This window comes from Rhamphochromis longiceps, linkage group LG8 (genome assembly GCF_057381845.1).
Source record: "Rhamphochromis longiceps isolate RC_006_pf linkage group LG8, R_longiceps_female_GT1.1, whole genome shotgun sequence".
In the NCBI taxonomy this organism is placed as follows: domain Eukaryota; kingdom Metazoa; phylum Chordata; class Actinopteri; order Cichliformes; family Cichlidae; genus Rhamphochromis; species Rhamphochromis longiceps.
The window spans coordinates 27,246,333-27,273,519 of NC_140564.1; the positions used below are offsets into that span (position 1 = coordinate 27,246,333).

Below are 27,187 nucleotides of genomic sequence, written 5' to 3' on the forward strand. Positions count from 1 at the left end.
TAAAAGCAAAAGCTCTGAACCGCTCCTTTGTTTTTGTTTTTTATTTTAATCTATAATACAGTGGGTTTGATGGACACATTAACAGCATGCACTTCAAGGTACAGTTTACAGAGATTTCTTCTTCCACAGTGGGCCAGAAGCCAATACGTTTCAATAAATAGAAGAGTAAACTGACCCCAAGGCTTCCCTCTGACTGCAGGTCTGAGCTGTTCTTCTATTACAGAAGAGTCTTTCAGTCCAACATGAATCAGAACATGAATCTGTTGTTATTCAAGGGCTAAACAACACGACAGATGTTGGAGGTCATCTTACAAATTGACTCACTGAACTCAAATATCATGGGTGTTTAAAATCTAGCGTAACATTAACAATCATCACAAAAAGTCATATTTTTATACCGCATCCTCACAGAGTGCTCTCATTACTGATCAGATCAGTGACAGGAACACCTCAGAGAATCAACATAAATGAAAGGAGAACTGTCACTGGATGGTCTACGTCTGGATTTCATTTTAATTCAGTTCAAAACTTTTCCAAGACACATCTCATAGTTCCCAGAATGCTCCTGGAAAACAGCTATGATGGGAAACCAGTGAACTGCGACCAATTAGCACCATGAAAAAACCCAAAAAACCAAACAAAAAAGAAAAAAAAAAAGAAAAAGCATTTGACCAGAGTCTAATGTCTTTTAGCGCTGTGGTTAAAGGCTGTGTCCTCAAAATATTTGGCCCTAATGTTGAAGCAGCTGTGTGGGGGAGTTTAGTACAGCCTCGATGAAGGAGAGCCGGTGAGATGGTCCCAGTTGTTGTAGAGAGCGTAAGCACCAGACAAGGCTAAACCGACCAGACCTCCACGGGCTACGCCCTTTAATCCACCTGAGAAAACAAACAGAGTGAGTCATACGGCTTAACATGCATCACAATAATCATTTTAATTACAGTAAACAATAATTGCTTCAGCTTAGCCAAAGTACCAGGTGGGCAAAGATAAACCTAATACTTCAAACAGCATGAAGTAAATTAATAACACAAAGTTTAGGTGCTTTCCAAAGATAATCTCAGTGCCTGCGCATTCACTGTACTGCCCTTTGTAAGTCACAACATGCCCACACAACATTTATACAGCATAAGATGAAAAAGTCAGTGCAGTATTAATGATTACGACATGTGGTTCAAAATTTAGCCTTGATTTAATATAAAGAATCCCTGCTAACAGCTTTTCAAATAAGAGAATAAGAACACTGTATGTGTCACATTTAACAAATTCTTTTGAACAAACTATCATTTTAATAGGATTTTAAACGTCTGCTAACTGACAACTTAAACCAGCATCTTCACTGGCCCTTTTATTTAGTACACCTGTTCACCTGCTTGTTAACGCAACTGTCTAATCCGCCAGCTGAATGGCAACAGTCACCAGATCTCCATCCAACAGACCACCTAAGTGGTGAGTCATCGTGGAAGTGCAGCTGACAAATGCACAGCAACTGTGTGATACTATCATGTCAGTGTGGACTAAAATCTCCAGGACGTTGTTGAATCGATGCCACGAACAATTAAGGCAGCTCTGAAAGTAAAATGGGGTCCAAGTCTGTACCGGCAAGGCTTACCTAACAAACTGAGCATTTCCATACATGTTTGCGTTTACTTTGTTTATGTTGTCACCCATTTCGTAAACAAGGACCTAAGAAATTTTCAGTCTTTATCAAACTGCAGAGCAAAATAAATGACAAATAACTGATGAACACCAACATTGGTAAATGCCATTTTGCTTGCTGACAGCCTGATATTTGCTAAAACTAATGTTTGGATCATTTATTTGTAAAAACTAATATTTAAAAGGTTAAAAACACACAGAGGTACATTAATATACATTAATGCCAGATATAAAGTAGAAGCAGAAAAAAGGAAAAGACACCAACCGCCGGATTTAAAGAGCATCCCCGTTAATGTCCCAGCAGCCACTGTGTTGATATCGTCTTCTGCTCCTCTGGCTTTCTCTATTGCAACACCAAAAGCACTATACAGCAAGGCTGCAGTGACATAAAGAAAAACAAAATAATTAAAGTATGATTATATACTGATTTAGAAAACTTAAAATCCTATAAATACATCCATCCATTTAAATCAGTAACACTAAGATCTTCCAACCATGGGATTCATAGATATTCTTGTTACAGTAACACCTCTACATCATTTTTAAGTAACAATAAAGCTTTACCAATAGAGCCCAGAGTGTTGGCCCATGAAGCGCCCTGCCTTGTCACCATGTTGAGAATCCTGGGAAGGGAAGATAAACATTTGAACAATATGCAACCCAAATCCAAGCGTAAAACCATTCGATAAACTGAATTCTGTAACCAAACTTACTGTACGTTACGTGGTTTGGACCATGCCATGTCTCTGGTCTCCTTCAAGCCCATTCTAAGGCCATTTAAAGCCCCAAATGTCGCCCCTGCATTTCAAACAAGGATGCAGAACAGGTCAACAAAGAGTCAGTGAAAGAATTATTTCACACTATTCCACCTGCATCATGCTTTGGGTTTAATAAATAACATGGACAGATTTATATGCCATTAACTGTGTGTGTTCTTGTTGCATTTGTGTTTCTATGCCCACACTTTATGTCTGTCTCTTGTGTTTTTGTTGTTTTGTTTTGCTTTTTAAACATAGCTGAAGCTCAAGGTCTGGAAGATAACCAAAACTGTCACCCTCATATGACAGGAAATTGGTTAACACGTTCAGGAACAACCTAGGAACCACCAAGGCTCAAGCCTACCATGAACTGGAAACCGAAACACCAGCCTCACTGTCCATAAGTCAAATTCAATGTAAAAGCCAGTTTTACATTACCATGGGCTGAGAAAGTGCCAACCATGAAAGATCCCCTGCTCCAAAAACCTTCAAGCTCGTCTTAAATTTGCAGTTACCCATATGAACATATCTGTAAATGTTACATGAATATGTTCCAAAGTTACAGACTCTGCTTAAAAGCCAGGTCCATGCGGGAAACAGCAAATAAACTCTATCAATTCTGCCAAGAAGTGTCATCAAATATCCAGCCACAGTTATACCAGAAGCTTGTTGATGGAAACCAAAAGCATCTGATCCAGGTGGAACTTGCTAACCAAATAATAGCTGGTATACTATATTTGAGCCTCTACGTGCAATTTAGACTCTGTCAAAAATAAATTAAATCTTGATTTCACTAAAGATGTATGCAGTGCAATCATTCCTCCTTTATGTAATCTTCTGACCACAGCTGTCGCTCTCAACAGAAAAAAATGTAGATCAATTGGACAGACAAAACAAGGACATCAACATACTTGTACTTAGTCTGTACTATACAGTACTTTAATTTGTATTTCCAAGTCATATTCAGCATTAAACCCGTTTTGTCAGTGTACCAGTTTCTTACCAGTCATGCAGGAGCCTCCGATGGTAAAGAAAGCCAATTCAAATCTTCCTCTTGTCTTATTGGCCCCTGTAGGTAAGATGAATTCATCTGTGTCCTAAAACACAAGATTCAAACAGTGATGCCCGGGAAAAAAAATCCAAAACATTCTCACTCACAGCAAAGAAAAGGAGACAGACTCAGCTTTACCTGAACCAGAAAACGTGGGTCCACGTTCAGATAAGGGGACAATGGGCTCATTCCAGTCACTGTAATGTAAACGATCAATTATCGACAGAGTTGATTTTTCAGATACTGAATGACAGTACAGCAACACTGAAGTAATGTAACAGCAGCTAGCATCACAGTTAGATTACATGACACTTACGTGGGACACCTGCGAGCTCTGTGTTGGAGTATTGAGGTGCACCCCCTCCAAAAAGACTCCCCAGGCCTGCTTTAACACCCCCTGATCCTTGTGAGTTGTTATCCATGCTTGGATAAATGTTCCGAGTGTCAAACAGGAGGCTGAAGGGGAGCTGCTACAGCAGCCGACTGGCTAACGTTAGCAAGATATGTCGAAACCCTTAAGCTATTAGACAAACGTATATCAGACGAGCTCCTGAATTCACTGCTGTCAAAAGGAAACGTCAACACAGGTCGTATTTGTTGGTCTTGCTGGATTTTTGGAGCGAAAACTACGTCTTTTTTGCTTCGATATTACCAATCTCGCGTTATCGTCATGCCTCTGACCTCCAGCAGCACGCTCCGCCGTAAAGCGATGACCGGTGCTGCACTGTCGTTACGTCATCAAAACCCACAGTAACTTGTGAAAAATGAGAGAAAAAATCGGCTCAGACTTATTTTTAACACCAAAAGTTCGTACTACTGCGTATCTATTAGTGATAAGTCGACTAAAAAGTCTTTCTGATGTCGTTAATAAAACCACGGTTTTACGACAGTTCAACGGATCTGGGATCTGTTGACTTAACTGAAGGGCAAACTTAAGGAGCAGGCAGAGCATAAAAAACTGACTGCATGGTAGTTGTGGACACGAGATCCTTTTAACCTATGGAAATTCAGAATTTCAACCCTATAGAGATCATATAATATAATAATATATGTAATATTCTGATAAATCAGAATTCTGATGAATCAGAATATTACATATACCAGTGACAGACTTTGTGATACTTTGTGAAACTACTCTAAGGTAGTAGTATCCAATAAGACAATGTGGTTATTATGGTATATAACATATTTACACACAAACCTGCATATCACCAGTCACAGCCAACTGCTTCATGGTACTTGGTGAAGCTATTGTAATCTCAAGTAAGATAATTTGGCAAATGATTTATACATTTCTTCAAATATTTAAGTTAATGTAAGTTCAGTCACACAGTTTTGTCTAAACCCAAATATGTTATGTTATTCTCTTGCATAGTACTGAATGGGCAAGCTTCCATACAAGAGCCAAGTAGACCACTGCAAAAAGAAACAAGAAAAAAAAAATAGATCTACCAAAAATGAAATGATAAAATATTGACGCAGAAATTTTAAATATATAATACAAAGTGAAAAAACATTAGAACTACTGGTGGTACAGTTTTTTTCTTACATGTAATGAAATCAAAATTAAGTAAATCAAATCAAAATTAAGTAAATCACAAATATTGAATTACTAAATCATTTTTAGCATTAATAAGACTAACAGGGAAAATAAACACCAATATATGCAACTTAAGTATAATAAAAACTGCTAAAAGGTTAAAAAAAAAAAAAAACGTAAAATTACACATATTTAACTATTATAGCCTGAAAATGTCTGAAATACGAAATAAGTACGGTTCACAGATCCATCCGGTGTATGTCAAAAAATGTTCTTACCATTGCTTGCACTAGTTTCAGGTGAACAGGGCCTGTGATCAAATAAGGTGCCACCATTTTTATGCCACAAAAAATAGAACAACTTTACCACTGTTAGTTTCAATGTTATGACCGCAGGTGTGGGAGTTGGTAGGGGGTAGAAAAATTCAATTTCCTGAAAGAACACTGAGGTGTGAAATACCCCAGGTCACTGCTGATTGATTGCATGCAATAATGTCATTATCGGTCACATAGCCTGATCTTTGCTGATTGGCTAGGATAAATCCATATTGTTCTGCAGCCAGCCTCATGATTCCTTGCATAATAAAAGCAGATATAGAATGTTTTTAAGATAGAAACTGCAATGGTAGTACAAGAATATATTCCGTGTAAGTAAAAGTAATTATATGAAAATGTCAATAATGGTCAAATATAATAAAAAAAAGAGAAAGAGGAACAATCAAGTAATCTGTTTTAACATTCTGCTACTCCTGGTAATAATGATTATACAGTATAAACTGGTAAATATATAATATTGTTCTTGCACTTGAAAACAAGTTTGACTTCATGATTTGTAAGTATCCATTGTCAGCTTCAAAAATGCTTTAATGAGCAATTTGCAAATATACCAACAATTATTTTATGTACAAAATACTCACGGCACACTTCTTTTTACTTAATGGGTATAAAAACTTGAACGTCTTAAAAATCCAATCATTATGCCTCATTGTCTGAGAGACACATCTATTGAATGAACCGATAACATCACCAGATGAAGTAGATGAATTTCAGATGTTTGACATATGGTGCAATAAAACAAATCAGATGTACAACAGATAACCCCATGATTATTAATCATTATTTAATTCTCATAGATTTACTGCAACTTTTACTTATTTTATTTCTAATCTAATCCTTCTATCAGAAGTTTGTGAAATTGTGAAAAAAAATCCCCATCAAGACTCATTGTCTTACCTTTCTTGGAACTAGTCATTCAATCAGATAACGAATTGAGCTCTACTGCTGACGCATGCTGTGGGTTTTTTATTTTCCTGTCTTTTAACTCCTTACCTGTTCGGTTTATTGCAAACATTTCGCGAGTAAAAGGTGCAATTCCTCACATTCGGCACAGGGCGGCAGCAGAGAGCCCACCGTACAGATGAAACCGGTTGCAGAGGGTCAAACCTGCTGGTTCTGGTCCTTTCGGTCCTCGCTCTAATTAGGCTTGATTTAATTAAATGATTAGGTTAAATTTGTTACCAGTCGTGGCACATACAAGTTAAATTTGCATGACGCCGTTTGCATTTACTTGAAGCAGGGAAGCAGAGCTGAGGAGGTAAAACAACTTCCACGACACCTGTCACACCTTTCAGGCCAGCTGGGTGCCCTACCTGTCGTGCAACACATGACGTGCACGTTCAGTGCAGCTCGGACCAGGCCATCTGCTGCTGGCCAAAGGGATGGAGGCACTGAAGGAATGTAGTGTGTTAAATTTCACGAATAACAGAGCATCTTATTTGGATTCTGCCATTGTATGTGTGTATTCAGAGGGGGCCAAGTGGAGCGATGAAGTTTGCCATTGTCGCCCAGTGTGGGTGTTTTCAGACTCTCTGGCATGATCTGTGAGTTAGTGTTCTCTGTGTTACTGCCCAGTGTGCCCACTGTCTTTCCCACAATGCCCCATTCAGCCCTGGGCCTCTCCCCCCCTCTCTCTCAGATTGAGCTGCTACCCATTTTGTGCCTCTGGCTACTCATCATCATAGTCATCATCACTGTTGGGCTACAAACCAAATTTTCAGTTGTGGGATAAAATAGCAGTGATGTCATCTTTGTTGTCTTTTTCAGTAAGTCTTGTTTTCGTCTCCTTCCTCTCCTCTCTTCTTCCTCTCCCTCTCTCTCTCTCTGTCTCTCTGAGCTCCCAAACACAAAAGACAGAGAGGCCACGACAGGACCCCAGTGTATGCTGGTTGCCAAGGATACAAGGAGACAGTGTTGGGTCTTTAAACTGCCTCAGAAGGGTGTGTGGAGTTAGGGGGAGTTGGCCTTATTTACATGGGAAGAGGACAAGAGAGGGAGAGAGAGGGGTTTGAAATACAACTTTTAAGCAGCTTGTAGGAGTCCTCTGAATTTCAGCTAAAATCATTCCACCGCTCAGTCATCAAATATTTACCAAGCAGAGGAAATCAGGGGTTGTTCATTATGTGGAGAATGCTGTGCATACATAGCAATGTAAATCAACCTGTCTTTCCTTCTCACTTTTTGCTCATTTTCTCACACACACACACACACGCACACGCTAACACACTTTGATTGTAAGCTCTGGGAGCCCTGGGCCCCAGTGTTGGCAATGGAGAGCGCTGACTGCAGAATACATTACCAGATGCTTAAAGAGTGTTTCATACCAGAGAACAAGAATTTAAAAAAAGCACAAAAACTCAAGTGAAAACAGGAAAAACGAAGACAAGGGTACACACCCATCCAGACATGCACGCACCCCCACCCATCTCTATCCACACACACACACACACACACACACACACACACACACACACACACACACACACACACACACACACACACACATTCTCTCTTCTCTTTTTTTCTCTCTTGCTATGTCCACTCAGTGCTTCCACTCTGCTTCTTCCTGTCCAGAGGATTGTCAGCAGCGGTCACATTATGTCCCCTCTCTCTCTCTCTCTCTCTCTCTCTCTCTCTCTGTGATCAGTGGGGTTGCCTCCACAGTGCAGGCTCAACTCCAAGCCTGAAGTTCAATATCAACCCCACCACCCCCTCACCCCCCGACTCCACAATGAAAGCAGGAAGGGCAGGGAGAGGGCGAATGAGCCACCCACGGGTTCATTCACCACAGAAAAAACCCTCATGTGATTTTTTTTTTTTTGCATGTGAGAAACTTTAAATCTGCAGTTTTAAAAAGAACTTTTACTTAACTACAGGTGTCGACAGGCTCAAATTTCTCAGTTTAAATGAAAACAAGCAATAGCTACCATGACACACAGCATGTGGGTTATTAGCTGTGGTTTTCTGAGGCTTCAGGGACGGACCGTGATCATGTGGAATATTTACTCTGCAGATGTTTAAGGGCGAGCTTGCACAATCAATTTCCCTTCAATTCCCCAGCCATCTCGTCCCCCAAACCTGAAACCCACACGCCGGTTTTATTTTTTTTTCTGTTATACATGTGCATGCCTGTGAGAAACCATGGTGAGCTGGGTGTTTTCTTCTCTCTTATTACACACATCAATGTGTGTAATGTCCACTTAAATAACAGAGGAAGACAGAGAGCCAGAACACAGGAAGAAAAAAAAAGGAGAAGTGGGAAAAACATGTTTTGGCCCTTTTCCCTCCTTTTTGTCTTTAAGTATCAGCTTGGGTTTTTTCCCCACCCCTTGTGAATCTGAGGAGTGTTTTGTGATTAGTATGCGGAAAGGAAGCCGATTTGCATAATTAAGTGCTACAGAGAAAAAGCAACAAAGTTTGTTAGTTTTACAACTATGAGTTTAATCGTTTACAAAGAGTTATTTCTGCTCAGAATACTTTAAAAGTTAAAAGATCATCGTTCAACACGTATCTTCCTGTTTTCATTTTAATTCTTTTTAGACACACATGTATTTTTTTTTAAAAGGCAGAGACAGATACCATTAAAGAGGTTAATAATCACAGAAGTGGTAACAGTTAGTAACCTACACTTGGCACTGAAGAGTAGATTAATGTTGTACTACACTGTTAATTGTCACACTCATAGTATACAAAAAGGCACAGAAGGCAAGCAAAGGAGGCTCAAGTTAATACAGAGAACATCAGAGACTCCAGTTTATCAGGACATTGTGACATGATTACTTATGACACATGAAGGATAGTGATAGTTATCAAATTATTCTCCATAATAAGGCATAATGTTCTCATCTGAAAAGGTCATTTAATGTTATTTTCACGTACAAAATAGGATATAAAAATACATTATAAACTTGTTACAGATGTTACGAATGCATGTTTTCTCTTATATCAAGGCATCACTTGGCTTGTGTGTGTGTGTGCGCGTGTTTGTAAAACCGTACCACACCCTCGAAAAAAAACAAAAAAAACAACACATGCAGAGACATAAGGACGACTTCATCTCCAGCAGCACAATCACCCGAAAGAAACAATAAAACAAAGACATAAAATGTAACACTGTTCTACGGAGGCGTCCGAACCTCACATAAACATTTCAGACGTAGCTTCGATACTGCGCTGCACTTCTAATTCAAATGAGCCACCTTTTATTATTTTTATTTATTCTCTTGGCACCGTAATTTGAATTGAGAAGAGCCGTGGATGTAAAGTCGTAAAAATGGAGATGATATAATACCAAGCTGGGCACAATGCCATGATGCCATAGTAAAAGATTTAGGTGTAACATTGTTCCATTGCTCTCAATAAATAAAGGCACTGTTGTTCAAGCTCGCTGAATACTGTAGTGTGGAGAAAAAAAAGGCATCGTTGTGTAAGTCCTCGAGAATTTGACAAAAGGAGTTCAACCTTCCCTCCCCTTTATGTGTGTATTCATACTGCACAGGCTTGGCATTCGTCCTGTATGTGTCGTCTCAGTATAAAGACACGTTACCTATTAGGAAACACTCAGAGATACTTTGGCATTTTGGATTCCAGTTTGTTCTTTTTCCCCATCGAGCACCTGTCGCTTTATAATGAAAGAAGTTTTTTTTAAAAAGCTCCACGTTGGCATTTTATGTGTTACCAAGAGGAAGTAAGAGACATTTTTGACGGTACGTGCTGTGCAGTATCTGACCTGTCAAATGCATATCTGGAACCGTCTTTTTAAAAGGAAAGCATGACAATACGTGAGCATTTGTAAATGAATTATAAATGTTATAATGTGAATAAGGTAAGAGAGGTGCCCGCTGAGGAAAAAAATGTATCAAAACACCAACATATCTCCGTCAGTTTAGTATTTATGGAGGGTTTCTGTGCTGGATAAGTATCACCATTATCAGTTTAGTTACCATGTTATTATTATTGCATCAAATGGACTGAAGGCATGGCAGCTCAGAGAGACAGTGTGGCACAGCCGGGGGTTATTTAGGAGCCCTTCACCAGTTTGTGGCCCATCCTCAGTAAAGTCTACTGCTTAAGGTTGTAATTTCGACTGGCTTTGGGCTATCGGAAGAAGGCACGTTTGGTAAAGTTTGGGTTAGGACTCGGTGATGGGCGGGGTCCTGAGGTTTATTCCCATGATCGCTGTCGTCTGGTTGGTTGGTTAAACAGAAGCAGCTGGGTTGCTCCCAATGTTCTGGTCTCTGGTTGGCTGAGCTTGGGGGAGTGGCAGGGCCGCGGGCCAATGAGCGCGCCAGCGGGCAGAGATGGGTGGGTCATCAGTGGACGGAAAGGTCAGAAGGTCAAGGGGTCATGGGTTAGTTGCCGTGGCAGCTAGAGTTAGACGGACAGAGACGGACAGACGTGGAAAGGAAACAAAAAGGGCACATAAAAGGGGGGACATAAAAAGAAAAAAAGATAGAAGAGAGATTAGTGTCAGCTAGTGGCGTCGGGATGACAACAAGGCAGATCTACTGCAGTCACACAGCAGGAGGCGCATTACACAAGAGCTGCACAACACCTTCATGAGCTCCGCATAACCATTCGCGCAAACTTACATCAACCTCTGGGTGTTGACATAAGGAATGGCTGGTTAGCAATGCTCACATGTGCTCATGAATGCGTTAGCAGGGGTGAGGTTTAGGAGGCGCCCCTCCTGTCATGAGACTGCTGCTATAGTGATACTACTCATGCTAGCTGGGCTACGTCTAGCACAGACAGACAGTGAAACCATGGACAGAGAGGGAGACGGCATGGTTTCATGTGGGTGAGAGAGTGACCTTTATGTCCAAGGAAAAAAGTGCTCAGGCCTCAGAAAAACTTTCATTTACTCACAAGTGGAGCTCATGTTTAGCAGCAGGCATAAGATCTTGGTGATTAACTGATTATTGATTATGGTTTGATCCATTTGCTATGAAGTATTAGAAGAGCGCCTAAAAACTACAGTAAGCAAAGAGGCACCGTAAGAGACAGCAATGAGAGGTTAAGAGATGGTGATTTTAGAGGGACTTAAGAAACAGTTTCACAATAGACAAGTCTATCTGCAAGAATTTAGAGGCTTTGGTTTTCCTTAGAGATGTTGTTTTTTTTTCAATAGTCATCTTTATTGCCTTTTAGTGTTTTTTTGTCCATTGTGTACAACAAGAGCGCCACCGCTCACACACACATATATTGTAGCTAGCTAAGTCCATTTCTATTGCATAAAACAGTCACGAGGCCCGTGAATCGAGAAGGTCACCTCATCTTAAATACACAGAGCAAAACACTGCCTTCATTGCCACCTTCGCGGTGACTAAAACAGTAGTAGCTACACACTTTGAATAAAGTTTTACATGGAGACACTTCATCTATAAAAAGCATACCATAAAAACAAAAATAAAAATTTACAAACTAAAAAAAAACCAAAAACAAACTACAAGTATTTCCAAGCGATCTTGTTCCATAAGCTTTATATAAGCACTTAAATCCTTACTTAAAATCCCTATATACAAATTTATTTTGCAGCTAAATACATGGTAACAGCACCACTCTGGCTAGGAAATAAATGAAAGATGTAAACAGCCCCAATGATAAAGTCCAGTGGGCGACCGATAAGACCACAAACAACAGTATTTCGTACAAAAGAGCTTGTAACACAGACTTCAGTAGTTATCACACGCTGTGTTTTAGTAGTAAAAACTAAAGATCGCCATGAATTGAAAGATCTTTAGAAGAAAGAAAATCCGTTTAAGTGTCATGTAGTAAGTGGGCGTAACACAGGATTTCATCAGTAATAAAAAAATATCTGTGGAATCTAGTGGAATGAAGTTGGGTATAAATATGTTTCCCACAGTATTTGCAGGGTCAAAAGTAGTACTGAAGAGATAAACAACAACAACAAAAAAAAAAAAAAAGTTTCTGAGAGAGGACTCCGAATCCAGAGTCACAAGGACCGAGTCACATGAATGGAACGATCCATTCTAATTGAGAGGTTCCCGGCCTGAGAGCCATCCAGTTTAAGTTAACAGGCGAGCACAGATAACCGCTGCAGCTGTCACCCCTAACATGGTTCCTCCCAATCCGCTCACTTATTTCACTTTCACTGCAACAAATACTGTTTCACATTGTGACCTTTTCGCCTGACACAGTTACTTCTTATTTAGGCATGCCATATTACAGACACATGTAAACTGAAATTGGTCCATTGGTCTGCATGCACACACGCTAACACTCACACATACAGATACACATACACATAAAGTGGCTGGTGAGCTAACTAACCTCTGTCTGTGGTCACTACCCTTTGGTAAGGATGGATTCTCTTGTCGTGGCGTCGTACCTTAGTGGTCATGGCACCTGCTAACAGCCATTGGCATCGCCAAAACAGAACACAGAAGGTTACTCATCAGAAAGACATCAGACAGTCCACCCATGGCACCAACATCAGTGAAACCAGGAATTTACAAAGTGTTCAAGGCTGAGGGTGAAAATAAGTCAAACACATCTCGCTTCTAAGAGAGAGAATCTTTTGTTGTTTTGTGGTCTTCTGTTCTCTAAAGAAAATATTAAACCAAACCACTAATTTCTCATTAAGCTTCACTAGTAGATTCAACATCAGCTGTAAGCAAAGTCACTCTATATAGCTCTGTGATCAAAATAAGCTTTAACATAGGTTAAATCACAAACAGCAGCTCTAAAATATCTATGGGTTCACTAAAATAGGTTAAAAAATTACAAGCGGAAGCTGAACTATTAAAAAAAGTTAAATAGCTGTCACACCACAACACTAGTGTGCTAATACAAAGAGGAAATTAACAGGAATGGACACTTGACTACATAATGACTGTTGAGGAATCTGTCATCCTAAAGTATAAGCAAACTTTGCATGTTTGCTCTGTGGGATAAGTGTGTAGGAGGATGGGAGGGAGAGGAGGAGGAAAGGGGAGGAGGGGTCTCTGCAAGCCAGTCCGTGTGTGTGCTAGGAAGGGTTGCTATCGCTTAGCCTTTGGTTGGGAAAGCCATACCTGCAAAAACACAGGGAGAAGGGACTGTTAGCCCAGCAATGAGCTTCTGCATGCATCTATATATGCTGTGGATGTATTACAAGAACTGGATATGGTAACCAATTTGTCCCTGTGGCAAACTGGGCCCTTTAATTAAGTTAAACTGAAAACTTTGTCGCTAAAGTGCAGTGAATAAATAATTTATTCCTGCTTTTTATCTTTTGAAAGGGTTTAGAAACACAGTTATCATGATTTATCGTAGTTAACTGCCTTGAAATGCATCAAGATTGGTACAATTGCTGTATTGTAACTGTATAGTGATAGTGTCCAGTGGCGATTATAGAATCTTTTTAGCCCTTGGACAAAATTTCACAACAGGGCCTCTCCAACTAAATAATCTGATACAACACCAACAGCAGTCCTGTAAAACAAACAGGTAACACATTAATCTAATTTTTATTTTTGCAACAGCACCAAGCTGACTGATTATGACGTTTTAATACTGTAACTATTAGCTTCTACGTTCATCTAGCCTGCAGGCTACATTAACAAGTAAATTGTAAACAGACTTCCCAACTCACATTCAACTGTCACGTCATGGCCAGCAGATCTGGACACACCAGGCTGCTCTGCTAGCTACGATAACAAATGGCAAACATCAAAGTAAACAAAACAAATTATTTGATGCTTGAGGAAGTTATGTTATTTAAGTGTCCGTTAACCAGCGTTAAAGCTAGACTAGCAATTAGCATTATATTCTGAGGGACACTTTCGTTGAGTCGTTAGTAGGGTTGTTTAAACAGATTCATGCGTGCCACAGTAGAAGGGGAGTGAGTGGAGTCAGGAGAGGCCCTGTTAGGGAGGTCAGGTCTCTCCTACTGTCATCATAAAGGATGCACATTTCCATTGCTGTAGTTTAAAGTTCGTCAGCCCTGGGGCCGGGAGCCCCAAGCAGCACCTCTGACAGCACTGCACGGTGAGCTACACTGTGATAATCTTATCTTTAAATTAAATGTAGTAAAATAATAATGTGCACTTTTATATGACTCTGCTAACCACAAATCTATAAATGTAGGTTTGGTGATGCTAGTGCAGAACTTTGCTGTGGCCCTGTTCAGTATTTCAGTGTGAAATTTTGGGGGTAAATGGGAAGGGCAAGGAAAAGAAACCCTTACGGAAGGATTTTCTTTTCTAATGTTTGGTAAGAAACTTTTATTGGAGTCCAGTATCCAGTTCTCATAATACATCCATTGACTACGCATGACAGTGCAGGACTTTCCATTTTTATATACCTAATACTCCAGTTGAGTCAATCGGGTATTCCAATATGGAGGGCGTGAGTGTGTAGGGATACTCATAGGGCGTGTAGATGATTCCAGATTCGGGCCCTTGCTGCACCAGCGCCGGATGTGGATTGGCTCCCGGCACGAGAGTGGAGCTCTGGATCTGACGGATCAGAGGCATGAGTGTAGGTGTGGTGACAGGGGCGGGGTTGCGCAGGGTGGGGGGCAGGACGGGCGTCGGGCCTGTGATGATCCGAGGCGCCTGAGGGGTCGCTAGAGGAAAGGCAGCGGTGGCTGTAAAGCACACAAACATATAATAATGAAAAATCTGAGCACACACCCACATGTGAGCGCACACAAAGTGCACATACAATAGACAGAGAAGAAGAAGGGAGAACAAACAGTCTATTTAAAAGGAGAAACAGAGGCATTGTTCATATATACAGTGGACTCCTGTACCAAGACCCTTCCTTTGTCACCCACCAACCCTCCTCCACATGTATCTATGATGTCATCCTTACGCGTCTTGACATTGGCGTCTCTGTAGGTCCCATTGAGAATGGCCAGCTCCATCAGCTGCATTTTCTTCAGGTTGTCCTCCCCCTCAGCCTACACCAGCACATGCAAGCAGAGCAGCACAATCAGCTTCCTTAGCCATGACTGTCACTGACCAATTCACAAGCAAATGAATGAACTTTTGTCAGATTCCCTTCAAGAAGTCATCAAATCTTACAGTATGCTAAATGTTTTCTAAAGGGAAAAACGTCGGGGATCTTAAACACTGCCTGTGACGAAGCCGAGCAGACCTTGAACATAGCCGCCCCACCACACAAGACATATTCAGTGTCAGCGACGCTAGCTTCTTAGCTCTAGTTACAGCGTGGTGAAAAGCTTGACTGATTTACATTTCGAGAGGAAGGTCAGCTGGGTTAAACTAACGCATATCATTGACGTTATCCTGCACACAAACACACATACATGCACAACCATAGATTAACAGGTGTTTTAGCTCCTGACTGCCTTCACACACTCCTCACATACTTTAAAGCTGAGGGCTGGCGTGTACCGTGCTGTGACTGAACGGGAAGTGACGGCTGATTGCTGCAATAGACCCCCCCCCCCCCCCTCCCGCTGGGCTTTTCATTCTGTTTCTATTGTTGCAAATAATGCAGAGATGAAAAAGGAAAGGCTTTGTGATTTCGAAATATGTGCCTTTGTGGTTATGTGTCAAACACGGGATAATTTAGAGTATTGGTGTGTGTGTCCCTGTGTCTATATGCCCGTGTGTGCGCAATGTTCCAGTGTGATCACTGTGTACGTTTATGTGAGTCTGTAGGGGGGCAGTAGGTGGGCTGGGGAATGTGAGAAATGTTGAGGAGTGCAATCAAAATGTTCTCTTGTGTGGACAAAAAAAAAGAAGAAAAAACATGGAGAAAAAGGAATACTGTAGCCAGTAGTTGGGAATGAAGTGAGTTGTGAACGAGTGAAAGCAGTGATGGAGTGGGGAGAACGAGTGAACAGACTCTCCATTCATTCCCTCAGCCTTTCAAACAACCCGGGGTTTCCATGGAAACCCCTTTATGCGTGTTCCCTAATTACCCTAACCCTTTACACATACTCTCTCATACACACAGAGACACACACAAAAAAAGGCACAAACACACACATATACACACACACTTTTGGTCTGACAATCCCCCTTCCCCCTTCCATGCATACCAACACAGCGAACTCTGATCCAGTCACACAGTTTTTCCCTCGGTTCTGTACGTAAAACGCTATACTGATACTCACAGCGGGCACGAGAAGTTTCTTGACCTCGTTGATGGCCCGCTGGAGTTTGATCTTGGCGCGGTTGTGTGTGTCCTCCACTGTGATCAGGACGTGGAGGTCCTCGCTGAGGTGCTCCCAGTTGGGCTTCCCTCGGTTCATCTCCTCCTGAAACACACAAACAGTTTAAGAAAAAAAAGAAGCTCTTTTTTGAATGCACCACACACAACCTCGGTCCTTTTGCTACGGAGAGGGAACAGGATTTTCACTTTTCTTTCTTCTTTGGCTCTGGTTCTGGTTCGCCCTCAAACTACACACAAGGCTCAAGGTTGTCTAATGCAACTCGGGAGGCGTATCAAACTCGTGGAACAACGTGCTGTTCTTCAGTGGTTACACAAGATTGGTGTTGCATTGAACTGAACTGAAGGTTTTGCACTCTCGAGTTTTTGTGTAACATCTCCCTAAATCTCTTTTGTCTTTAACACCTCCTTTCTTCCCTTCTCCCTGCTCTGTCACTTCGTTAAAACTGATAGTGAAATGACTAATAAATCAACGCTTATGAAGTCGTTGTCAAGTAAAACACCAACGACACTGCAGCTGATTGCATTTGTCGGTTTCCTGGTAAACCTGGTTACACACATGTTTTGGATGCATCTGTGTTCCAAATAGCTCCATTATCTGCTTTTGTGTGTTACAGATAATTCATAGTTTTCATGTGACACATCATTATACAAGGGCCCACCTGGAGGGCAACACAAAGCTTTCTTACACTGCCCGAGTTATTTTTTTACCAGCTTTGTTTTGCCTAAATGCCCGATAGCCGGTTTTTCGGATGCACTAATGAGCTACTCGTTTTTTTCGCAACTGATAGGGAAGAGCAGAGTGCAGCTATGCAAACCAATTGATCACAGCAACTCTGTCAATGGTGGGTCATTAAAACCGACATCAGACATGGGTTTTGATTAAAAAACGTCATGTAACCTTTTCAAAATATTACTGCCTTGTTTTTAATGCCCCAGAACAATGACTCTCAATCTAACAACAACCAATCCATGTTAGATGGCATGCTTCCCTTAACTAGTCCTTACTATTGCTTTGACAAGGAACAAGTCCTTTTCCTGTCTCATCTCCCAAATGTCATAAATGTTGGCTCAGATTGAATAAACTGTACGTAAAACTGCTGTTCTTCCAAAAGAAGGTATAACCCACAACACATATGTAAAACACTGCAAATGCTGAGCTCTGGCACAGACTTCACAGCTTTTAGTGAAATGCTGTGACAGATGCAGTATATGGATTGCAGGTACCCAAAACTTGCAGTTTGTTTACACATCTTTTATTTTTTGGGAAGATCATCTAAATATTTAAGGCTCACAACAGATGGAAAAACCAACAGGCTTGTGTTGGAGTTTAATGGAGTGTGTCCAGTATGTTGGAACAGGCGCCAGTCATGTAACTGAAAACGGTGAATTGCAATTTCCTATCATGTAATTCAAGCAATTTGAAGAAAGTCTGTTTGGGAATAAGCTTGTTATCGTCAGCCTCACATGGACACCTGGGTTGGCAAAATCTGTTGGGTGATTCGGTCAGCCATACTATTAAAAACATTACATTAAAACTTTATTTATTAAAAGAAAATACCAGAACTCTGACACTCCAAAGTTTTCTCTTTCTTTAGTGATGTAAATAAGTACATTCTGGAGATTTCCTCCTAAAAGCTGAACACTGACCCCATTCTTTTAAAAATCTGCCAGACAAAGCAAGACATAGATCTTGGTTAATAATTTTCACATTTAATAAGTGATCCATTTAGAAAATGGATGATGAGCAGCATGAGATGTCATAAGACAAGGTGCGATTTCAGTTCAACTCCACATGTAAGCCTATACTCACTCTGTGTGGATAAGAAATTAAGAGATTACAGTGGAGAGCCACAAACTCTTCACTTGCAACAATACTAGTGTACTTTTTAAGATTTACACAACTTATTTGCAGATACACATACTCTTTACTTTCACACAGCAGGTTCCTTCTCCTGTGTAGTAAGTATCTTTGCTGAACTTCCAACTATTTTTCAGACTTTGCAAATCCACCTATTGGACCAAATTAGATCCTTTGATGGACTGCTTCTGGCCCCCGGGCTGCATGTTTGATACCCTTGGTCTAGACTAAAATATCTGAGCAAAGGTTTCAGATTTTTCTTAGGCATTCATGGTTCACCAGAGATCTTTTCCACTCAAGTCTGACAGGAACATTCTTGGTTTTCAACTAAATAAAACAGCATGTGAATGGGACTGCTGTGGAAATTCACGTCCGCCCCCAGCATCAACCGCTACAGCTTTGCCTACAACTTTTCCTCCAGCAACTCTGTCAGTACAAATTTCCTTTTTTCAAATGCTTTGGTTTGCCATTGTTGTTGTTGATGTTAGCCTTAGCTTCAAGCACAGCGGTGCATAGAGGAGCAGCACATTGTTTGCAGCAACTTGAATAAACAAGCAGACACGACACTCGCAGTGTAGTGCAAGGGGAGGGAAACAAGCGATCTGGGTCGAGCCTAGAATAACAAAATCTGCCGAGTAACAAACCAAACAACAAAAGTTTGACAAAATGGCAAATTCGTGGCTTATGTGAGGAAACATTTCTTGACTATGCACAGTTTAGTTGCCAGGCTTGCTTCTTTCCTTTCAGTCTTCATGCCAAGATAAGTGAATCCTCTTCAGTTTCAAATTTGTTATACAGAAATGAAAGTGATAGCAATCTCATCATATAACTCCGAGGAAAGAATGAGCAAGCTTGTCCTTCAGAGCTAATCCTCTGAGTGAAGCTTCACACAACTTCTAACGCGACAGCAGAATCGTAATTTTGTTTTTCAGAATTGACTGCCAGATATTACAAATTATAAATAGACTATTTTCCCAGTGAAGATAACTGCGAGGTGCAGCTACAGTTAAAACAGAAATTCCGAGATCTCAGTGTGGCATTCCGGCAGATTGTGTCCTCTGTGGCTGTTTTGTCAAGTGAGATGTATCATTTTTGAAGAGCACTAAAAGTCAACATCTTTCTCCCTTCTCCCCCAGTTGCCTCCCACTGTGTCTCTGTTTTCCTTCCCTCTCTGTCTCTGTGTGTTTCTGTATGTGTGAGTCTCTGACTGAGGGGCGTGCAGGGTAGGGAATGTTCTGGAGAGAGAGAGAGAGAGAGAGAGAGAGAGAGAGAGAGAGAGAGAGTGACTGGGGAGGGGGGTGGAATGCTGGACTTGCTCCACCTGCCGTTTGGAAAGCTTGAGCCGACTCCGTCCAACAGCAGACACCAGGGGAGAGGAAGGGAGGACAGATGGACCGAACACCAGGACAGGAAAGAAAAACGGAGCAGCAAAACTCAGTTTGAGAGAAGGAACAGACAGACAGACAGACAGACAGACAGACAGACAGACAGACAGACAGACAGACAGACAGACAGATAGATAGATAGATAGATAGATAGATAGATAGATAGATAGATAGATAGATAGATAGATAGATAGATAGATAGATAGATAGATAGATAGATAGATAGATAGATTTGCTCCCACTTAATCTGTCTCTCAGTTTCTGAGCCAACTCATCTCAACTCACTGCCTTTTCCAATTAGCTAGAAAATTATATATAACCTACATTTTATTTATCTATCCGCCCTTCTTTCTGTCTTTCAGCTCTTTGACCCATCATGGGATACATGGTCTGCTTCTGCGTGCACGTCAGCTCGTTAGGATGACAATTATCATGGTCTCGGAGAAACATTAAACTGTGTTTGTGGCTAGATGTGGCAGAGTGGTCAAAAAGTCATGCATAACTATGCGTCAGTTTAATCATTTCACCCAGTAAGGCCCCGAGATTTCCAAAACTGTTACATCTAGTTGCTCTCTGTCAGGGTTTTTCCTGCATAGGGGGAAATTTGGGTATTTTTAATTTGGAGTTTTACATGCAAATAAAATATGAAGTGAAGGAAAAAGGACTCATTGTTTCTCCTGTGCATGAACCACATGTGCGTATATTGTTGTCTCTCCCCCCCCCCCACGACCTCAGAAGTCCCATTCTGGGCCTGGAAAAACCCGTCTCTCTTCGTCCACTTCAGCCTCGCTCTCTATATCTATCACACGTCCCCAATGTCCTGAACATAGAAGCTAATCGTGCATGCTGCTGAACATGGATAAAATTAAGCTACTCGTTAAAGGTTAGACACTAAGATCATCTAAACCACAAAATAACATATTTTTTTTAAATTACACTTACTAATATAAACATTTTTCATTTAGAATTATATAGACCCAAATGGAAAAGATATATATAAATCTTATAAAGTTTGTATCTGTCTTGTGTGAAAACAGATATAAGATCCCTAGAAAAATTATATAAATGAAACTTGTATGTTTTGGATACTTACTAAAACAATATATGAAAGTGGACACTTTCATGAGTGAATCATATAAGCCTTATATGATTCACTATATGAAGTAGGCCACATCTGATGCAAGGTTTTTCTATTTCTTTTCCATATGGGGATGCTTGATGATTCACTCAGCTTATATATCATATAGATTTCTACAATTTTAAGCCATGTTTCAGTGTGTGGTGGGTTAAAACATTCTTTCTCCAAATCACAGGTACTGTTAACAAGTTACAAAGCAAGTCTTAGCAGTTTTTAAATCTCTGGAGGAGTGTAAAGGCTTTTCAGATTCATCTCATTGTTGAGCTGTAAAGCATCTAAAACTAAGATCTATAGGAAACACACCAAAAATGAAGCTTTGACAGTAATGTCTTGCCTCAGCCAGAGTTTCTCCAAGTCGACTTTCAAGCTAAAAGGAATGTAAACCTGCCATGAAACACTATTACACTTTGATTTGATTTCTTCCAGAGTTACATGAAGAGAATACCATCACTGCCACAGCTAAAAGCTTAGATTGGCTGCAGACTGAAAAGAGAGGAAAACGGCCAGCTTTGCAATGCCCCGAGGCAATAAAATCCACCTACCTGGGCCCCACTTGTTAAAATGTTATATCATTTTCTTTAATATGTAAAAAAACAAGTGAACAATGGATCTGAGGTGGAAAGATTGGAGGTGCAATCATTCTATACCAGTTCCCTTCATCAATAGTCTTTCAAATTCATATTTCCCAAAATATATTTGCTCACTCCCACCTCCATGCTGTCAGATTCTAGTAGAGTAGCTTTGCCTGATTCACCATGCAAAGTAATCCTTCTTATACTAGCTATTTATGTAGACCCTTCAGGTCATCTTCTGCATTAAACAGCTCATTTAACTCTTCTCCCTTTAAGGCTCCTTTTAGCTAGCCTTCTTCTCATTGGCTGCCCCTCAGAAACAGAAGGTTTGATCAGCAGGTGGTTGGAGCTTCAAAGGTCGCAACCAGAATTAGAATTTCACAGATCAAAGAAGAGAAACCAACCAAGCAGTTGCATTTTTGGTGCAATGGTATGACCTATTAAAATTAACCCCATCATTGAACCTGTGGATAGAGATGACTGAAAATCGAGAAAAGTACATCAGACTCACTTTTAAAAAAGATAACGTGAAGATGTACGAAAACAGTCCTAAATGTGATGATAAAACACACGTATCTTCAGCGTTACTTGGTGCGTTTACCTTCTTCTTGTCTCTCATGGAGCCCTTTCCTCGCACCATAATCTTGCAGCCGGTTTCCGCTTCCAGTTGCTTGGCCGTCAGTCCACGTGGGCCCAAGATCCTCCCAACAAAGTTGAACTGCGCAAAAGAGCGAAACACACAGATATAAACAGAGCTGAAGGAAGAAATGATTTGATGCGCACTGCAAGCCAAAACTGTGTCTTTACTATGTGCCAGTATTTGTACGAGCGAGTGTGCCTTTGAGGTTTGTGCATCTGCGATGTGTTTGTGTTACTAAGAGAGACAAAAATAGCTCATTATATGGGTGCTGGCTGGTGCTCGTGGCATGACAGGATAGCGACATTCTCTTAACCTTATCTGTCACTAAGACTGAGTGATTAACTGGACAGCTGCCCCCCTGTGTGTGTTTGTGTGTGTGTGTCTTTTTTTTCTGCCACTATTCCCTATTGCTCTGTCTTTATCCACTTGTCTGATAACAACTGTCCAGCTTCTTCCACCTTTTCTTCCCTCCAGTTTAACCAGAAGTTAACTTGAGTAATGGCTGCAACATATTTCAACCTCTAAGGTCACCCTCGACTTTCACCTACACTCACACAAATCCAGGTTTGTGTGCACACTCCTCTCTAAATTTAACCCTGATCTCAACCATTTTCCAATGTAGTCCTGCATGTGTCCTGTTAGTCTCTTGTCATGTGAGCGAGGACAGCCTGTCATTGTATTTGGTAATTTGGCGAGCTGATGCGTGGAGAAAATCATGTGAGTCGTTCAATCTGGATCAGCATAACTCATATTGAAGTGCTTAGCTTAGCTGTACTTGGCGTGAGCAGGGATGTGCTGGATGCAGTGCACTTGTCTTTATATTTGGTGGAAAATCTTAATCCACTGTTTTGAGCTCCTGTAAATATTTATGGTATAAACCTAAAGGTGAAAACAGCGTCACAGTGGGGAGATTTACATCACAATATTGGCTTTTGGAGTAAACAAACCGAGATATTCCTGCAAATTATTCATTTATATGCCATTGGACCCACTGGCTATGGTTCATTATTGATCTATTTTAAGTTCAGATTACATCACTGGGTGTAGACAAAGATGATCTCAGAATGAAATCAGCTTTTAGATGAAATCTAAATCAAAATGTCCCTGTGATCAGGAGCCACGCTGATTTTCTGGCATCCTTTCTGCACTAAGAAGAGATAAAGCGACAACAGTGAAAAGTAAACAGAAAGGTCAAAGGTCACTGATTTGCCCACTCACATCTGGGTACTCTTTGACAGGCACGAAGAGCTTCTCCTGCAGCTGAGCCACGGGACCGACAGCTTCGGGAAGTTCCTCCATGTCCCGTCCGTTGAACATGCCGCCATTCAGCGTGTCGTTGTACATGTCTTTGCGTACCCTGCCAATTTCTTTGGGGGGGGGGGGGGGGGGGGGAGAAAGAGAGAAAGGAGGAGGAACTATGAAAGTCTGTCGATGGAGGAGGGGGACAGCAAGTTTCACATTTCTTTCTTCTCTTCTGTCCGTTTCTTAGGACGATGACTCACCGTCGCCAGAATTAAAGGAAGCTCTGACAGACAAACAGGCAGGAGACAAGCATTCTGCACCACAATGTAAAATCTGAATGCTTTGCAATAAGGTGTCCTCCATTTCTGACAGCCTCCTGTCTATTTCTTTCTGTGTGACACACACACACACACACAACTATAGATCAGATCGCTGTGTAAATAATGCGAGTGAAAAACAGAAGTTACTGGGGGCCTTAGTGACCTACCAGTCAATGAGGGTCCTGTGCAGGGCAGTCGTTCAGAGGCAAATATGGAAAAGGTATCTTATAAAGCAATATGAGTAAGTATTAGTATTAATACTAGTATTAGCAAGAATTTTAATCTGTAATCGCTTTTTTCACTTATCAGCATTTTTTTTTGTGTACGAATATCTTGTTTTGTCCAAATATCACTTGGATAAGTTACAATCAATGAATTTGGCTTTAAAATTAACTTTAAAAATAGATCCCGAATGATTTTCTGAAACGTTTCAGCTCGACGAAACATCAGAAGAGACTATAAAACATATTAGCATACGCAGTCACTGAAAAACCAGAACAGCTGACTTAAGTGTAAAAATTAATTTCTTAAAAGGTCTAATCTGTGGCTGGGGTTTGCTACAGAAGCACCGTTATAAAACAGACTATGTTTGTCTGCCTGTGTGTTTGTTTAGTGCTGTCTCGATGACCAATGCTAGCCTCTGATGCCTTTGTAATGACACACTAGCACAATAATAACTGGTACTGGAGCAGACAAACACATATGTGACACATACACACAGACCCCTGGTTTGAACTCACACACTGACAAACACACTTACACACACACACACACACGGCAGAATAACTGCCTTGAGGCGCAAATATCATCTGACCTAAGCACGCTGACAGGCACGTCTCCCTGCTCTGAGAGTGATAAGTCTGACCGTAATAACTACAGTAGGACGCTATAATTACAGCCACTGCCGCAGTGACACCGATGATCCCCTAATGACCAATTCTAACCTATTGGACACCAGAAGTGACTATTAAAGCAAGCACACAAACAAATCTGTGCAGACAAACACGGCTTTTGTCACACTTGAGTTAAAAGTAGCTCGAGGAAAATGAGAAGTGAAAGAAGAACAAGAAAGTCCAAGGAGAAAAAGACAAAGCAGGGAGCTGCAGCAGGCCTTATCTTAACACTTCAGCCTGTCATAGGACTTTATATATAGACTGGGCAAGAGTGCAGCCTTGGAGGAGTCAAGTAGCCTGACAATGCCTTACATAAACTTTTTTTTTCTGATATAGAGGCCTTACGTCTGAGCAGCTTGACCACATAACTCAAGCAGAAGACACAGGCAGCCTCAAAAATGGGAATGGCACAATGTCTTTCATGCTAACCATGGGTGTCACATTATCGCCACTGAGGGATGAATACGCTCAGCTGTCAGTCCTTAACACGAACACAACCAGAGATGTTAACTCGACCTCTTTACCGAGCTGTAGAGGTCGTCTGATATGAGAACAACCTTGCTGCGTCACGAGACTTGTCACAGAGCGCAAAGTCAGGACCTCTGTGATCCTGATGTGCAGCAACCGCAGCAAAAACAGGCCTTGATAGCTGGTGGCAACTAGAGACATTTGAGCTGTGTCTCTTTGCGATTCCTCTCTTTTATCTTGCATATCAACAAGTACAACTAATCAGGTGCATTGATCCTCTGTGCAGAAAGCATGACTTCAGGGTGTGTAAGCAGCCAGATACAGATATCAAATATTTTGCACAGTGACAGAGTCTCGTTCCTGCTCAGGGATGGGCTCAAGCATTCACACAAGCCTGCGCATTAGGTCACTGGGAAAGACTAACAACTGTCTGTTTGTTCCCATCACCAACTGCCCCTCTGTGAATGTGTGTGTGTGTGTGTGTGTGTGTGTGTGTGTGTGTGTGTGTGTGTGTGTGTGTGTGTGTGTGTGTGTGTGTGTGTGTGTGTGTGTGTGTGTGTGAGAGAGAGAGAGAAAGAGAAAGGGAGAGAGAGAGAGCTTTGCTTCTCTCAACAAATTAAAATGTGACTTCATGCAACAAACACATCCCCTACATCCACAATTTGAAGCCAAGAATGTGGGTTTACACTCACAGCTCGGCAAATGTTTTGATATCCAAACAGTCTTATTGGACTGTGAGCAGGATAATTTACCACTGTGTGATGTGGGTAACACTGCTGTTACGTTTCTGAGGAGCCACTGAGGAATTCCTTCAGTTAATGACTAATTCAATAAAGTCAGTCGATAACGGCCACGTTTTATGAACACTGACCACTAAACTGGACGAGAGACAGAGAGAGAAGATGGCCTCATCTCCCCCTGTAGTGTGACAAGTGGCTACAGAGTTCAAAGCTTCAAACACATGCGGGGGTTACCTTCATCCAGCAGCCGCTCCAGATGCGTGAAGATGCCGCTGAAGTTGGGCAGGGAACTCATCACCTTTCGGTCGTTCATCAGCTGCATTAGATAGTCCGGGTTGGACTTGGGTCTCTCCTTCACCTCTGTCTCCCCAACCATGGCTTTTGATTAAGCAATAAAGTGACCTAGCGAGCAGGGAAAACTTGATGAAGGGTTTATTTTCTTTTTTCTTATTTATTATTTTTTGAGGGGGAGAAACACACGCCCCGAAAAGCGATGCGAGGATCCCAGAGGACTCCGCCGAGCGCGACCCGCTGACCGCTTCTCCACCTACTGAGAAAATTCAACTCTCAACTCCTGTAAAATCGACTGTCCCTCGGTTAATATCTCGTATGCGAGCCCTGTCTTCTTCCACACGGTTCCCCCTCTGCCCGACTCTCCAGAGTTTGAAAAAGTTCCTGTACGGGGAGAGAGTTCAGCTCGGTTTGACACTTTGCCCGACTCCGCGCACGTCTCCGGCGGTTACAAGTTTACCATCAACTAGTCTGATCCGCCGCGGCTCCTCTGCTTATGTCCGCCGGTGTGTGGGTATTCTGCAGCGGGGATCGGCTCACTATCATATGATTACAGTACAGCAGCGAGACGAGTGGGCTATCGGGAGCGTGCTGCGCGAAGCCGATATCTGTGAGATGGGCGGAGGAGGAGGAGGAGGCTCGTGCCCGTCCCCTCGGCAGCAGCAGCAGCCTGAGAAGCAGCACCCCTCTTTCTCCCTGACCCCCGCACACACACACACACACACTGAATAACAATAAAACAGCTCAGCATAGGTATGCACACCTGTTCTACAACAGTTACTGTCCATCACTCGAATCATGAAGGGTGTACGCCCCCAGGATCTGAATGTTTTGAGGTTCATGCACTTTATTATTATTATTTTTTAACTTAAAGTCCTGCAGAGAGGACGATTGTACTTTTTCTTACCTTACTGGATTCGTTTTCTTTTGATTTCAGTAGATCTGTTCATTACAGTTTAGGTTTTCTTATAAATATGTTCGATTTTTGGTTTAGTTTTCACGAGTTTTCAGTACTAATTTTCCTTTTCCTTCGTTATGTAATGGGTAGCACGGCTTATATTTTGTCAGGGGTAGCAGATGTGACGTTCAGAACTGAACACCAGTACAAACACAGACGGGGGGGTATACTCTCCCAGTATACCTCCCAGT

General features: G+C 41.5%; 2 protein-coding genes across 8 annotated transcripts; both read right to left on the reverse strand.

Moving 5' to 3' along the window:
* Positions 1–23: 23 nt before the first annotated feature.
* Positions 24–4,183, reverse strand: timm23a (translocase of inner mitochondrial membrane 23 homolog a (yeast)). The gene is made up of 7 exons (XM_085416837.1): positions 3,782–4,183; positions 3,604–3,662; positions 3,418–3,511; positions 2,370–2,454; positions 2,221–2,279; positions 1,922–2,032; positions 24–875 (listed from the first exon to the last, which is right to left on the reverse strand). Exons 1-7 carry the CDS (start codon positions 3,885–3,887, stop codon positions 760–762), a joined length of 630 nt encoding a protein of 209 aa, XP_085272963.1. The 5' UTR covers positions 3,888–4,183; the 3' UTR covers positions 24–759.
* A 4,996-nt stretch (positions 4,184–9,179) lies between these two features.
* Positions 9,180–26,668, reverse strand: qki2 (QKI, KH domain containing, RNA binding 2). Of its 7 annotated transcripts, none has more exons than XM_085416839.1 (9): positions 25,982–26,668; positions 23,303–23,451; positions 22,046–22,162; positions 16,433–16,576; positions 15,160–15,247; positions 14,648–14,932; positions 13,377–13,400; positions 12,634–12,708; positions 9,180–10,707 (listed from the first exon to the last, which is right to left on the reverse strand). In XM_085416839.1, exons 1-9 carry the CDS (start codon positions 26,121–26,123, stop codon positions 10,685–10,687), a joined length of 1,047 nt encoding a protein of 348 aa, XP_085272965.1. In that variant the 5' UTR covers positions 26,124–26,668; the 3' UTR covers positions 9,180–10,684. The 7 variants fall into 7 exon arrangements, with proteins under 7 accessions (XP_085272965.1, XP_085272964.1, XP_085272967.1 ...); XM_085416838.1 differs by having other exon boundaries at positions 12,634–12,711; XM_085416841.1 differs by lacking the exon at positions 13,377–13,400.
* Between the last annotated feature and the right edge of the window lie 519 nt (positions 26,669–27,187).

Coding starts and splice junctions, on each gene's coding strand:
- timm23a (XM_085416837.1), bottom strand. CDS start 3,887: ATGGATAACAACTCACAAGGATCAGGGGGTGTTAAAGCAGGCCTGGGG. Junction 2,280..2,369: donor TCCAAACCACGTAACGTACA/GTAAGTTTGGTT, acceptor TTCCCTTCCCAG/GATTCTCAACATGGTGACAA. Junction 876..1,921: donor GATGCTCTTTAAATCCGGCG/GTTGGTGTCTTT, acceptor TTGTTTTCTCAG/GTGGATTAAAGGGCGTAGCC.
- qki2 (XM_085416838.1), bottom strand. CDS start 26,123: ATGGTTGGGGAGACAGAGGTGAAGGAGAGACCCAAGTCCAACCCGGAC. Junction 15,248..16,432: donor AGAAACTTCTCGTGCCCGCT/GTGAGTATCAGT, acceptor GTGCTGGTGTAG/GCTGAGGGGGAGGACAACCT. Junction 12,712..13,376: donor TTCTCCCTGTGTTTTTGCAG/GTATGGCTTTCC, acceptor AATGGCTGTTAG/CAGGTGCCATGACCACTAAG.